This window comes from Anarrhichthys ocellatus, unplaced genomic scaffold (genome assembly GCF_004355925.1).
Source record: "Anarrhichthys ocellatus isolate YVR2014 unplaced genomic scaffold, GSC_Weel_1.0 scaffold6, whole genome shotgun sequence".
In the NCBI taxonomy this organism is placed as follows: domain Eukaryota; kingdom Metazoa; phylum Chordata; class Actinopteri; order Perciformes; family Anarhichadidae; genus Anarrhichthys; species Anarrhichthys ocellatus.
Genome location: NW_022280036.1, coordinates 10,615,125 through 10,631,029, shown reverse-complemented (window position 1 = coordinate 10,631,029; position 15,905 = coordinate 10,615,125). Strand labels below are relative to the sequence as shown.

Below are 15,905 nucleotides of genomic sequence, written 5' to 3'. Positions count from 1 at the left end.
TTGTATCAATTTTACAGCTAAGCCATTCACAACAAGTGTAGTCGGGTGAATAAGAAGTCAATTCAGGCCTTGGAAACTGCACACATGCCCGATGAATAGCTGCTTTTAGGTGCTTTTTTTTTTTCCGTTCGGAGGATAAATGGAGAATTGCAGCTCTCTTCCATTGCAGCAGGCAGCGGAGGCAGAGCGAGGCGAACCGAGGTTCAGACAAGCCTGCCAGTAAATTGCCCTGAATGGGTTCTGGAGGTTGACAAGCCCTATTAAGACAAACGGCTTTCCTCATCGGAGAGATAAAATAAATCAGGTGTTTAGTCAAATTAAAATAGTTTGAGTGGAGAGGGCCCCTGGGAGCTCTCGGAGAAACTCAAGACAGATGTGGCCAGAGACGAGAGGAAGACACCCAGGAAAGAATTCAGCTCCCGCTGGCCCCAGGCTAGCCTTCACTGTACTGTTATCTGGATCTCTATGCTTTTATCCTTCTCTCTCAATGCTGTCTCTCCTTCTCTCTGTCTCATCTGTCGGTTTCCCCATCTCTTTTTTTCCTGTTCTCCAGGATCAGCTTGTCACACGGGAGTGCAGTGGGAGGAGAGTGAGTTACTGTCTAGCCTCTCACTGGCAATTATGTTGGCGGTGTAAGTCAATGGTAGGATCACTTAGCATTGATTAGGCGGAGCGAGAGAGCAGTGCAGCGGAGCCACTCTCTCTATCACACACAGTGCGGACATGTGACTGTAGAGGGAGAAATAAGCCTATTGGTCTGTCATTGCTTTGATTTTTCAAGTATGCATACAGTAGCTACACAGATAATAAAATATAGTGTATTGTTCAGTTTTCCCTTTACCGATGATTGCCTATTGTCATATTAAGAGCATATTTGTGGTGTGTAAACATTGTTGTTTTTCTGGTGCAGGTTTTTCACAAGTTCGAACCAATCTTTCGGTAGTCTGTAAGGAGTTACTCCAATAATAGGTTGATGGAATGGCCGTATAATGAAACACTTTTGTAGTTTTGAGGCTAACACTAACTCTCAACACTTTCTTTATGTTCACCCCTCTGACATAAGCTGCCACCTCAGTTTGACAGCTCCCTGCAGCTCTTGGTCTACATGCCGGGAACAATTCCTTCCCTTTCTTCCGGTGAATGCTGTGAACACCAGCTACAGTAAATAGATAACTCCAGGCTGTGTGTGACCTTAACACTTTCTAGTGAATTCACTGCAGTTGGTTGCTGCCTGTGTGGTTTTCTTTGTACGCTATATTGTGTTCAGTACTATAGCACAATATGATGATCGGCATGTGCAGCATGGTCCCTTTTCTATATTTAGTGTATTATGACCAAGGCCTTCTGCAGGTTATTTTTTATTTATTTTTTTTTGTACAAAAGCATCCACCCTATTATTTAGTCATGGACACTATGAGACCTTTTGTGTCTTTCTTTCTTTCTGGTATACATACCACATACCTGTATCTATGTTTATGACTCAGGCTCTCCACCTTGTGCTTGTTTATCCTTTCCACTTCTAACATCGCTCTCACTCTCTATTTCCTCACTAGGTACTCCAGAAAGCCTGGCAGAAAAGGAACACCAGCTCTCCACAATGATCACCCAGCTGATCAGCCTGCGAGAGCAGCTACTGGCAGCCCACGACGAACAGAAGAAGCTCGCCGCCTCACAGATGGAGAAACAGAGGCAGCAAATGGAGCTAGCTCGTCAGCAGCAGGAGCAGGTAACTGCTCACTGTTTCCTTTTCTCACACTCACCGTGTCTCATTTTGCACCTCAGGTAATAGTTCTTTCTTTCTTTTCTTTTTTTCTTTCTTTTCTTTCTTTCTTTCTTTCTTTGTCTGTCTCAATCATTCCCTTTGCTACTTTAATCTTGTTTACCGTATTTCCCCATGTTGTGTCTATAATAAACCCCATTAAATGCATTTTTAACAAACTGTCACTTCTCTCTATTTCATATTAAATTTCATGCCTGAAATGCTAATAAAATCTTACTCCTCGGTAGGAATTTCGAAGAATGTTAGATTTAAGAGATGATATATTCTATATTACCTCAGATATTTCGGTCATGCTCTCTCGCTCACATTTATGCTGCGTGGTAGGAAAATGTTATTATGACTTGTACTAACAAATGCGAGGGAATGTGCGAATTAAACGTTATATTAAACATGGAAGTCCTCTATATCTTATAAATCGACTCCTATTAGAACAAGCCTGGCATTAGATTTGCAGCATGAATCAGGCCAATGAGCCATATTGTACAAATCAGCAAATTAGCAGAGGCCATGAAGTGTGTTAATGTCTGGGAAGAAATAAGGACACAAACTATCCACACGGGCGACACTTTTATTATCACTAGCCCCCCTAATGGCTATGAGTCAATTATCAGCAAGGAGTTCACTCAGAGTTTTCCCCACACACTCTCAGACCTTCCTGTGGTAAATGAAGAGATAGACCATATACCTTGGAGTGATGCATTTCGTCATAGTACACTAATAATACATTAACAGTATTGATTCCTTTTTCAATCAATGATGTTCATTTGCAAACTACACTCAACTCTGTAGGCTTTGTGGACATTGCAGCATAAATGAACAGTGATATAAGATATGTTATTATTTGATCTTATTTTAAAATGGAAGAATATTAATAAAATGGAAAAGAGAGAGGGGGCGAGAGACAGAGAGAGAGGGAGCCAGCTGAGAGCCAGAATGTCATCAAGCCATCAAGATACAACACAGTAATTAACTGTTGACACTCGTGAGGAAGCCAGCACAAATTAATCTTGACACATTTGCAGACGACCAATATCTTACAGTGAACACTTTGTAATTATATTTAAAAATGAAAATTAAATGACACTTAAAACTAGGTTGTCATGCTCAATGAAGTGGGCATGTAGAGCGAGGGGACTGCTGGGATTAGAAGGATTGCGGTGTGGCTACTCGTCACTCAGGGGCGACAGGGACGTCTGCCACCCGTTCACTGCCTGCACCAGTTATCTCCATCATAACCATAACCGTCTGTCCTGTAAATCATTTATTCTCTTTTACCACTAATGTTGACTGTGCAGTTCAGCACAGGTCATGTCATGTTCATTTGGAAATTGAAAATATGTTTTGTCAGATTTTGCAGCAATTTCATTATAAAACCACAGTTTTTCTATGAAAATAAATGTTATATTATTGTCCCATATTAATCTGCTGCTTTCTCACCTTTATTATTTTCATTTTCATTGTAACCACTATTTTAACATATTCTAATGGCCTGGATAGCATTTAAGAGCAGTATCTCTGGCGTTGTACCTGCAGTTGCAGCACATATATATATAATGTTGTCTCGAAAAAACAAAAAAGTAGGCTGATCACATGATTTTAGTTCCTTATTCTCTTTGTTAGTTTGAACCAGGAATTATTTCATTTCTTTACTTCTGTTTCCAACCAGATTGCAAGACAACAGCAGCAGCTTCTGCAGCAGCAGCACAAAATCAACCTCCTCCAACAACAGATCCAGGTCAGTGAATGTGTGTCTGTTGGCCCTCTAACACTCGGCAGCAGCTTACATCTCTCACTCCTTCTACGCTGATTACACCACTGTGTAACTGATGCACCACCGCTGTCACGGCGAACCACATGTCTGGATTTAATGGCACGGATCAATAGAATTAGACATTAAAGTAAATATCATTGCTAACTTCTGTTAGCAATGATATTTACTTTTAAAAAAAAGTCTTGTCTTTTTAGATTTAATTTTTGTGTCACACTAACATTCATCACTCTCATCAAATGTTAATTGCCTGTTGGTAATTTGGGAGGGCTTTAAAATATGGAGGAGAATAATTAGCACATCTTAACGAACAAAAAAAAGCGAGGGGGAGGGGTGGGGGGTGGGGGGGGGCAGCAGCAGCTAATGAGTCCTGTTGATGGAGAAGAGCCTGGAGGTGGTGGGGGACATGAAAGAGGCTGGTAAATGCCTCTGAAGCAAGTTGGTCCCAGAAGGGCAATGTGGTATGCTTTCACAAAGCACAATACTGAAACTTACATTGCCATTATGCTGAGTGCCTGACATTGTGCTTTTTTTTTCTCCTACTGTAGTTCCTACATTTATGTGTTGCTCTAGATTTTCACCCATGCATCTTATGCCAGACATTATCAATGGCCTTCGTGTGTGTGTGCATGTCTGCCTGTGCCTAATAGTGTGATACAGTGCAGAGTTGTGTAGTGAAAGACCACCCAGACATGGTCAGACAGTCCAGGGTTATCCAGAGCTGGTCACTGGCAGCGGTCAAGGCTGTGAGTCTTACTACCCGTGTGGAGCTAACGTTATCCTGCTGGGTGTGCTTGGTGTCAGGCACATCCTTCTCCATTCACCTCCTCCTCCACTCCTTGTTCTTCTTACTGACAACTCCCTGTCTTGTTCTTTCGTTTACTTGCAACAAATTGTTCCTCCAGCACCTTTTAGCACTCCTCCCAAGACATACTATTTTATTTTCTAAAAAGCAGTTTCTATCTATGGGGAATCTAACACAGGTTGTTCTCATGATACACTAAGGCAAAGCAAACTTCTGGTTTTAAACATCAGTTCGCGCAACAGACAGATCTACTGCCAGGACATCAACATGCCTCTTCCAAGAGCTCTTTGCAAGAGAAAGGCCATACAGTCAATATGTTCTTGTGAAGCCACACGTCTGGACCTTGCACTTCAACAGTGGACAGTCTATTAGAAAATTCCACTGGAGAGAAGCACAGAGCACGACACTCTGTCTAGAAAACACTCTAAAATGAAGTACCTTATACACTACTGAGGGACTAGTATACTCATATTATGGATGGCCCTTCACTTATGCTCATTGAGCATAAGGGCACAGCCCTAATGCATCTCACTTTTAAAGGCTCTTGCTTTCATCACAAAGTTAAAGGCAAATGATACCTGAAAATTCTCCTTGATGCATAGTTTTGAGAGAGGGTGGGGAGTTGAGTGTGCATGGGAATGTACTTCTAAATATCCATTTCAAACACTTGAACAGAGATACAAGTAGAGTCCTTTCTGGTAGAGCCCAGTTAGCCAGCTTCTCCCTTGACCAAATGTGCCACAGATCTTCCCTGATTAAAAGAAAAAGCCACATCCACAATTAAACAAAAGAGTCCCATGGACGGACCATCCATTCCACTGCCCAGCAGCCTTGGCTGGCTGCACGAAGCAGACAGAACACCTACCGAGAACAAACAGGAGTCACTCTCAATACTTCAAATAAGTTTGATCGTGCAACATTGTTTATCAGCAAGTCCTTTAAAGCAGAACATGTTCTTTCTCCCTAACCTAGTTCCTCCAAATATCCAGTGTGGTGACGGCCCCTCCTCTCAAGTCAGAGTAGGAAAGACAGTAGATAAAAGAGAGTCAGGGGCAAGTTAGTCAAGCATTTTTGCCACTCTGTTTTCATTACTGCTGCCTCTTAAAAATGCCCCGGCCATTTTAATATATAACAGCTTTGACTTAATTAGTTCTGTAAACAAGCCTCCAGCCTGCATGTTACAGACTTTTAGTAAAGTGGGAAGCAGTGTTGAGGGATTGAGTTACTCTGCTGTTGGAATGGAGAGCACTAAACTTTATTGGAGACCCCACTGGCCATCAAAGTCCTTCTGTTTTGATTTCAGGGAGGAAACCAAGAGAGAGCCTAAGCTAAGGTCTTGTATTGATAATGTAACTAATCACATCAGTGGACATTGTAAACTGCCCAAACAATGAAACCGTGGGGACTGCAAGTGGAGATTGTTGTTGGCACACTATATGTGTTATTTCAAGGGGCTTTTTTTCATGTGGATTGGAGGGAATCTGTAAGACGTGTGTAGTTATAGAGGTTTAGTTAGTGAGGAAGGCAGACTGCAGTTTAATCAAGTTTCCCCTTTGAATAGCCATCTCTCTTTTTATCCTTTCCCATCATTCCTACAAGAGAAGGATAGAGATTTAGTCTTTGTCCTTCGGGATTACAATGTCACTTGTTTTAAGATAACAGATGATTGCAGTTTTAGGGGCTTATCAAAAGTTAAAGCTTCAAGGCTTTGTGTGTTTTTCCATCAGCTTGTTTGTATTCCTTCAGTCCATCCTCATCGTTGAAATCATCTTGGCACTAATTCAATCTCAGGATGAGATTAACTCTTGATTTAGTTGAAACACCACCAAGACACGTGTGACAATTAAACATATATATTAGCAGAGACCTGGTTTATCTCATACGTTTCTTAAGTCTCTGAGTCTGTGTGTAGGGACTGGGAGATTACCGATAGATTAAGAAATAATGAGCACGCTGTTCTGTTTTTGACTCTTTCCGTTTCATAGTCACTCCCACGTTCTCCTGCTCCTAATGGATGAGCAGTCGCAGCAGATAAACAGTTAAACAGCAGCATGTTGATCATCAGGGTGTTCACTCTGTTGTCTGGCATTTTCTTTCAAATGCGCTTCCTTGTTACAGTACATGAGAGTTAAAGGCAATACACATGAGCAGTAGTAAAGTGGAAATGACAGAATATGACAATAAAGTCTCTTTGGTCACAAAATAAAATAAAATGCCCTCATGAGATGTGGAGCTCCAAGTAACTCAAGAGACGGTAGTGTCCATAGCCATGCAGTGACCACCCATCTCCTCACCTTTCACATTTTAATGACCCCAGTTCATGCATTCCTCAAGGATGGGTCTGTAAAGACACAAACCATGGTTTGTGTCTCACACGCACGTACTCATACACATGCACAGAGGCAATCGTGTACAGTGCACAGGCACACAGGGACCCACGCATTGATGCACACATCAAGAGAATAAATATTGGCGGAAAGGTCAGGGTGAACTTTATCTTCACAAACAGGCTGGAGGAAACTGAGCTCCCCTGATGAAACAGTGGGGCACTTTTAATCTAAATCATTTCATTTAAAGTGTTTATCCAATAAAAATATCACAATATCATGACATTGTCATTTGTCATTGGCTGTGGCATGTGCCAACCGTGACACTGTGAGATCCAGGATCTGAGAGATAATCCATTTCTATGGGCGCCATTGTATACCATGTTGTTTACACAACTGCTTTTGAAAACTTAAATGATCTGTTCATCAAGGAGGTCTGGCTGTATTTATGTCCCTTTAACCTTTCGTTCTCTTCCTATACATGGCCTAGCTTCAAATTCCAACCTCACTGTATGAACAGTACACACACTATCTGTGCCACTGCAGCCTACCTTTAACCTTGTGTCCACAAAGACAGAATGTGTGTATCCCTTCCATTTAAAAAGAGAAACCTGAGGTTAAAAGAGACAGGGCCAGTATATTGTTGTCCACCCTATACTTCAAAGTCTCAGAAGCTTTATCACGTGTCTTTAATGGTGTAAATAAACAGTCAGGGGTATGCAGACGTTCGATGGTAAAATGCTAAAGGTCTTTAATTTAACCAGCATTTAGCTTTTAAAGGTGGACAATCAAGCACTGGATCATATGTTTTGAGATGAGACACAGGACAGCGGATACTGAGACCGACGTGGTCTGATAGAACAAGGATATAGTAATTCTTCACAGGTCCTTGTTTTCTTTAACACTACTTCCGTTGTAATACAGACAAATTGATCTTACATGCTGTTGTTTACTTTGAGTTAATATATTTTTAGAAGAGTCAGTTGCACATGGATTTTCCATTTCCGTCTGTTACAAAGAAACCGGATAAGTCACAGGGGAAGTTCTGTTAAAGTGTCTTTTATATTCAGTGGCTGTAGAGTCTGCCTACTTAAAACACGCTGGGTTTCTCTTTTTTTGTATTTTTAATGATGGCTGTTGCTTCAGATTGCACCAAAAGTCAATGTAAGATCTTTGTCACTGAGAAGCTGTTGCCCCCTAATAATTGGCCTGTATCAGACTGTATTATCTGTTTCCTCACAAGCCCTACACAGCCTGATTCCTCTGCATTATGTCCTGCAGCAGACTAGTCACCATTTCTATGTAAAGCTTTTTAGCTACGTATTCAACTTTTCTCTGCTGATCAAATGGTTATCTACCCAGATCTCCCAGCATGAACAAAAAAAATTCTGTCAAATTGGTGTTTGGCCTGTATGATAAATTGGCTTTTAGTAATTCTGTTCTGTAATCACTTCTTTGTTGTGAAAAAATGGAAAATGCATGCTATCCAATCCAATACAGTAATTGAATGCACTGATTCTGTTTGGTTACCAATTTAGAGAAGCAAAGACTCCAAAACTAACATTATGGTAAATATTTTAAATCAATCAGATGAGTTTAAATAAACACAGGGCTGTATGGTAATTGCACAAAGATAATAGCGCTAATTTGTGTTTTCTCAGTTGCTTTTGTTGTCTCCCCGGCACAAATTATTTTCTCAGTGTGAGACTCTTATTAATGCACTGGCAAAAAAAAAAGGCACAGAAATAGACATTGTTAAAGAGAATGTGTAAGTCCCCTAATTAGCACAGCTAGATTGGAACTGTTAGCATGATAATAAGAGAATAATAGAGCAGGGAAATGATTGTGTGTTTAAGTGTGCTACTGTGTGCACACTTCTCCCTGTGTGGATGCTGCACTGCCAGTGCTTTCGCTTGTGTTGAGGATCTCTGTGTTAGCCTGCTAGTAGGATTATGTGGGGGCATTAACAGCCTAGTCAGACAGGCTTGGCTCTCGCCCAGAGAGAATCAGTCCAGCATGTTCATCCTCCATTTAAGGAGACTGTTAGCTGATGAAGATGTGCACATGCAAGACTGAAGATAAAAGAAAGCGGTGACCCGACTCATTAGCCGCTGTGATTTAATATATTGACACTTGGATACAAATAATTATATTCAGTGGACTTTATCGGCGGGGAGGGAGGGGATCAATTTCATTAGTTATGAATTGTGACTTCTTGTCAGTAAGCAGAAGAAATGCTGACATTAAACAAACTAATGTGCAATTTAAACAATGAAGCCATCGCGGCCCTGTTAAAATTAATGATCCACAAAAAGGTGTACTAGATACTACCTCAGCAATGTCAGTGACAATTTACAAATTAAGCTAAACAGTTGGTATGTAATACCATTTGTCTGTTAAAACAAAGTCTGGCTTTAGGAAAATAAACAGTAGATGTTGTTTGAACGGTCTGTGGGTTTTGTTCCATTAGCATATGATGCTGTCTCCTTTTCTTTGTGAATGAAGTGTAACAACTGATCACTGGTTTAATTGAGTCTATTTAGAAGCAGTCAAATAAGACATTTGCTTGCTTGTAATGTGAATGCAGACAAACATAGATCCATTATTGCTGTAAAATACACAATAAAGCCATGCTTATGTGTAATTGGCCTTTGTATTCAGACACCTCAGCAGTTTAAGCAGCGATAATTAAGAGGCTCCATCTGAGAGGTGCCACATGAACGGCTGTAATGTGTGAAATCACACCTGAGGGTCTACTTAAAATTAGTCACCTGAGGGGTTTGTAAAGCAGCCGTGGGACGGGTTAATTTGTGACACAAACTTCCAGCCTTCCGTCACTTCACACAAGTGACAGGAATAACCTACACAAGACAGAAAAATGTAGCATGAAGCTAAATAATCCTGATATTCTTTACATACATATAAATCAGTCTAAATATCACTATAAAGCACCTGTTCAGAGCTCCGCAAACCTTCCCTGGATGAAAGCAGAGCTCCTACACTTAAAGTCCATTGTACCCCGACCCTCGTAGGGAAAATATCAGTTGAGGGAGAACACATCCTCCAGTGTGATGTTGATTTAGTTTTTCACTCCCTCTCTGCATGGACTATGTTTTCTCTGCTAATGTTGTGCAAACTGTTTTGTCTTTGCATTGGCTTTGCGTGGCTATCGTCCTCAGCAGTGGGCACACTCACAGGGAGAAGGAGCTGCATTAATGGGCTCTACTGTGTACAGGCAGCCGGCAGCGAGAAAAGGGCGCGTGTTTTCTTAGGACTGGGGTGGCAAAGCAAAGCATTCAGCCCATGACCGATGCAAAAAAGGAGGTTTTTGTTTTTGGGAAAGGAAGAACACAATGAATGAGTTATTTTGTCCTGCAGTAACAAACAGTTTTTCTTTTTTTTTTCGCATAACCTTCTTTTTTCTTTTGACCATTTTTAAAATTGTGTCACTACTTTAATATAATTCAACCTAAACAGTATTTTTCAAACAAGTCCTCATATTACCTCTCTTTGTTTGATCTTTTGTAGAAATCAGGCAAGGATATTTGAGCATGTTTGAAAGTCTCATCGCACTTGTGTCTCCAATAAAGTTGCCCCTCCTGACAGGCATGCTGTTTGCTGAACAACAGAATGAGCCCTGTTGTTATGTGTGGCCTCGGCAGCTGGGAGGTAATAGTGAAGACAGAGCCTCAGTCTATGAGGACGAGACAGAGAGGGACACCCAGCTGTAGTGTGGACAATACCATTACACAATGTAGGGGTGGTCTTCTGTTTCGCAATTAGAGAGAATCATTTTTTCCATAATTGCAAAAGAGTTTTTTCCAACAAATTTTAAATATATGATGAATGAAAAAGGAATGCTTCATATTGAAATATTATAGAGGCATGGTCAACTCTAAAGGGAATATACTGTATATTATATATAATTACAATTATTTTATACAACACCAAATATTGTACAGAGCATTTGTGTCTTTCGAGTTGCTCCGAAGTGTTGAAGATGTGATATTTTAAACCTAAACAACCACAATATTTGATAAGCCTCACATTAAATCCCTCTATTTTCCACTCCCCCTACCCTGTTCACATCACATGGTTGTAGCTGGCTATCTGACTAGCCCATGTCCAATGTTCTTTAGTACCACACTCTCCCCCAATGAGGGTCTGAGGCATTTCACTTATTTTCATTTCCATCTAGCGAGGATGTATATGCAGGATAATGATGCCGGCCCCAAACCCACTTGTGCATTTGTTTATGTCTGTTCTCTTCTTTCCCGTCATTACACATGCTGTTTGAGGGATTCCCCGTGGATTTGGCCAGTTTACTACGAACCTTAATTTTATGGACAGACCTTGAACATTTTTTTTATTAATTCTTACTTCCATGGATGCCCCTACCCCCCCAAAAAAGAGCTGATATTCTTTGGAAATATAACACTGAATTTCCTGTTAAAAATAATCTGCATGTTAAGGGTGTAAAGCAGGATTGTGTTGCTGTGTGCACCCAATTCATTGTGTCAGCGTGTAGGAATGCATTTTGCTTTTACTGTGTCTCACACACACACACACACACACACACACACACACACACCCACACACACAGTGTAATGTAATAGAGAGCTGTAGCATGAAAACTCTTTTTGGTCACTTAAACATACACCAATGAAAAAGCTTTAAAATCTAAGAACATATCTAAAGGCTTGACTTTGATATTCATTTTCAAAATAAATCTTTTTTTTAAACAGATAAATTTCATTGAAATAATGAGTACAATTTTCTTTATATACACAATTTATACTAAACCTACACAGATCACATTTCTTGACTAGAAATGCATTTTTGCATCTTTTTTTGTATCAATGCATCATTTAAACTTTCTTGCCCAAGCACTGACTTGTATCTACAAATGTATTTTCTGTCTGCCTATTTTGCATCATACTTGAGGTCAAGCTGTTATTATTCTTCCTACAACATTTAATACTGAAACTACATTAAGCAGTGTGCAGAAATCCTGTAAATGCCAGGCAGTGTATTTAAGCAAACAGTAGCCTGCCGCTTTATCCAGAATTCTACGGAAGTTAGGAGGAGCGAGGAGATGGAGGAGGGCTGGAGTGGAGGGATTTGGGGTGGGCTGTGTTAGGCGGGTCAGAGGGATGGACTACCCTGCTTTCAAGCTCCCATCGACTTAATATAGACATATTGGAATGGCTGTTTTCCAAGAAGGCTTGTTTTACTGTGTAAGGAATTAGTGGAACAAGAAGTCATCTATTGGTTGTTCCCTCTGGTCTGACCTCACTCATGTGTCTGGATTTGCTGCACTTTATCCTGAACAACACTCAGTGTAATACACACAGAGGCATGACTGATGTGCAATGTTACACTTAAACCTGAGCAAACAGTGCCTGCTGTCAGGGTTAAAGCTGCACCCCAACAATTCAGAGAAATTATTATGGGGCTTTTTTTTCAGTCCAGTGCTTGTACACTGTTGACGTTTTGCTTTAGCTATCTATCTTTTACTTCCGTGGGGAAGGCTGCTGTGTAACGACTGCAGGAAAGAAGTGAGGGGAAAGATTGGAGACTTGACCAGGACAAGGGCCCTTTGTTAGTGACCTGAACCCCTCCAGTGTATTTGCCCTCCCCAATTCCAGTGCGCCTATTTTCAGAGCAGGAAAGCTGGAATACTGTGCTCCAGGCTAGTGGGTGGTAATATGAAGACCTGAACTCTGGAGCATCAAAGTCTGGTGCAAATGTATTGATCTATTTGTCTGATTACCATTAGCTACAGACAAATCCAAACACCGCCACATCTCCGTTCGATCAATGTGTGTGTCTGCTGCGCGAAGTAACTGATCAGTGTATGCAGTATAACCGGCTGATAAGTGACCTGTAGAGAAAGAGTAATATGTGCTTAAATACCGTTGTTTCATGGGGGAAAAAAATCCTGAAGCAACACAGAGGATTCAACAGCCCAGAAGTGCTTCCACTGAGTGATTTTCCTCCTGGTTAGGCTCCAGTACAGTGTACACCCAGCGGGCTGTGTACACAGTGGCGGGTGTTAAACATATCCTGCTGTCTAGTGTCAGTTTTACTGTGTGTGCTGCTGTTGGGATGTAGCCAGACGTGCCAGCTTCCTCAAGATCACTTTCCCTTTAAATGGATCACAAAAGGTGATTTCTACTCGCAGGCGTTCGGTGTGCAGCTCAGCGGGAGCAGGGGGGGGAACAAAGTGTGAACTATCAGTTCTTACAGCAACAGCTGGAGTCTATCCTCCCTGGGTGAAATTACAGAACCCCTTCTATAGAAAATGTGAAAGAGAAGGTTAGCGAGAGCTGCGGATCTGACAGCTACTAAAGTGTGGAAGTAATTTTATTAAAATGAGATGTCAGTGAAACTTGAGTCCTCTTCCAAATGATTACTGGAGATTGTGATCTTTTCCTAATGGGAAAGGCGCTTATTATAATTGAAATTATTGTACAGAATTAAGAACATCATCACCATGAGCTCATCAGCAATTTTTGGCAGCTTGCAGTTGTATTGTTGTCAGTATGTTCATAGAATACTTGAAGGGGTTTTACTTTCACAAGTCTCCTAGAATGCAGATTATATCCAAGATAAGCATATGTGTCAGAGGGGTTTTAAAAGGTGTCAAGTAGCAATTAATCAGGATGTTAAACCCAGGATCTCACAGGTCCTTTCAACCTAATAACCATGAAACCCAGTGAGAATGAGGTAGGTGTCTTTTTTGCCCCTTTTGTCTTTTAATCTTGTTAATACTGACTGATTCTGGCAGTAAAAACAAAAACTCTCCCAGTTTCCTTCACATAGCACATTGTGGTGCATAGCGAGTAGCAAACTTGAGTGTGGATCAGTGCATGGAAGTGTAAGGGGGTTCAGAGGGAAAGCCAGCAGGGGGGTTTAAGGCCTCCCGGGTGCTTTGTAAGAGGCTATAACAGACAGTGAGGAACATGGGTGTTGACAGGGGCCCAAGTCGGTGCTGTAATGCGCTGTACATCTCCATTAGCACTCAGTGTTTTGGAGCTGCTTGCTCGTGTGTTGTAGGTGGATGCTTACATGTCTATAAAAACAACACCACTCACGGCACAAATACCTTATAGCATTACCTGAGCTTAATACAAGTCTGTAAAAAAATGTTAAAAAGTGAAATGTTTTTTCAATCACACAGCTTGTCAAAAAATAATTATAAAAATGCATCTTTGATCTTAAATATGCTAAGTGCTATTTGTATTTCACCACAAGTAAGCTTTACAGGAATAATAAAAAATAAATCTAGTAGTTGCAAGAGTACAGCGTTCATGGGTTAATGCAGTATTAAAGCTGAATAATTTGAGTGTGTGTGTGTGTGGGTGTGTGAGTGTATGTTGTAAGTGCTAGGATAAATAAAGGGAGCTCTTTCAAGTCCACCCCGTCTTTTTAACTTTGTGTATTTACATATCAGAGATGAGTCGTCTGACTCGTCGTCTGCAGTCAGACCCTATAGGATGGGCTGCTATTGTAAACCATTGTACTGATCGACTGTAAGTGCTTTCTTGTTGAACTTGGTTCATTTGTACTCTTTAAGTTTTATACCCTGGAATTAATGATTGAGTATATGATTGAAAAGAGGTTGAATGAAGTATTTCTCAATAACACACACGAAGCAAAACTAAGAGTTTATATTTGGCGAAAAGAAACGTGTCAAATATTACAACTACACAAGGATAAGGTGTGACTGAACTAAATATTGCAAAAATAATAAATTGTCCTGTAATGTTTTTTTGAAAAAACAAACAAACTAAAACCATATTAGTTTTTTAACAATATGGCATCTGTATGGTATCCTACTTGCAGTAGAACTGCAAGTTGGTTCTATTTATCAAACACCAGCGTCTCCTTGAGAGTGAAACAGATTGCGTGCTGGCCTGATACAGACTTCATCAGGTCATCTGAATTGATGATACATGTTGCAAGGAGGCTCAGTTCCCCCAGAAACCTCTGTTGGAGTGCTTGCTGGCAGAGACGGGGGCCTCAGCCAAGTCTGTCTGACTGATCACTACAGATGCTCCTCTTCAAGTATTCCGAGTCAGATCCTTAGTGCTGGGTCTTGAGGGACAAACAATAGCACCTGTTCCTCATAAGATAGCCCATTCATGTATCTTTAATGAAGCCTGGGGGCAGATGGTGTGAAATGACATTATCCAGTACTTAGCAGTGCTAAGACAAAGGAAGAGCAGTGCCAGCACAACAATGCCGCTGTATTTACGAGACGAAGGGGGGACGCTGCCCAAGTGCCCAGCTCACATCTGCTCCACTTCATTCTCAGACTCCTCAAGATCATCTTGGCAATAGAAATATCCTGGGCACTCAGCCCATACATAGATGAACTTGAGGGTAACTCTTAACGGGAGGGGGAGGTCTGGGTTTGTCGTAACAGAGGGAGAGTGGAAGCCACACATATGAACACAATTTGTTTCTGTGTTTTTTTTTATATAGTTCTTTATTTTTCTTCTTCTACTTCTTCTACTTTACTTTAACAGTCAAAGAAAGCGCTTGTGAAAATGTTTTAATCTGCTCAGACACTATGCCAGCTGTTAATTGACAGCTCAACTAACCTCCACTGTTTGTTGCCACCTTGAAGCTCCTCAGATTTTGATTTGCCTTTCTCTGACATTAGTTGCCGTAAATTAAACTTTAATGCGCGGAGCTCATTACTGCAAATCACAGCTATTCAAACTCAATGCATTTATTTCCCCTTCAACGCACATTTGCACTCTGCCTTGCCTCGGTGAATCTTGTATATTCTGCTCCTTATTTTAAAATAATAAAAGTAATAAAATCTGATATCGCAGATGCAATTATACAATTTACATTTAGTACTGGAGAAAAATACGTCCAAGTCTGATGCCTTTTACTGTCTGTCTCTCGGTGTATATAATCTGTAGACATCTCTTGTATGATTTAATTCAGTTAAATGCATTCACATTGGTCTTATAAAACAATGTATGTGATTGTGTGAATGACAAAATATTTAAATGGCTCTTTCATTGTTTAGCATCATGACTCATTTTTCCTCACATGAAGCAGCTGGTCGTGGATCAGTTTGTTTTGCTGGTTTTGATTTGAAGAAGTATGGTCAGAATTTTGTTTATGAGCATCTTTTACATTAGACCAATAAAGTTGCCCATGTACAGCGGTCTTGCAAAGATGTTTTAACTTAGGAGAGTTTAT

At 40.7% G+C, this 15,905-nt stretch overlaps 1 protein-coding gene across 4 annotated transcripts in view; it reads left to right on the top strand.

Annotated features, from left to right (window-relative positions):
* sox6 (SRY-box transcription factor 6) overlaps window positions 1-15,905 on the top strand; it is a 136,940-nt gene that overhangs the window by 80,383 nt on the left and 40,652 nt on the right. For all 4 annotated transcript variants that reach the window (XM_031846355.1, XM_031846354.1, XM_031846353.1 and 1 more), the window contains 2 exons: window positions 1,554-1,726; window positions 3,447-3,515. In XM_031846355.1, coding sequence (XP_031702215.1) covers window positions 1,554-1,726; window positions 3,447-3,515 — 242 coding nt within the window. The remainder of the gene's footprint in view (window positions 1-1,553; window positions 1,727-3,446; window positions 3,516-15,905) is intronic.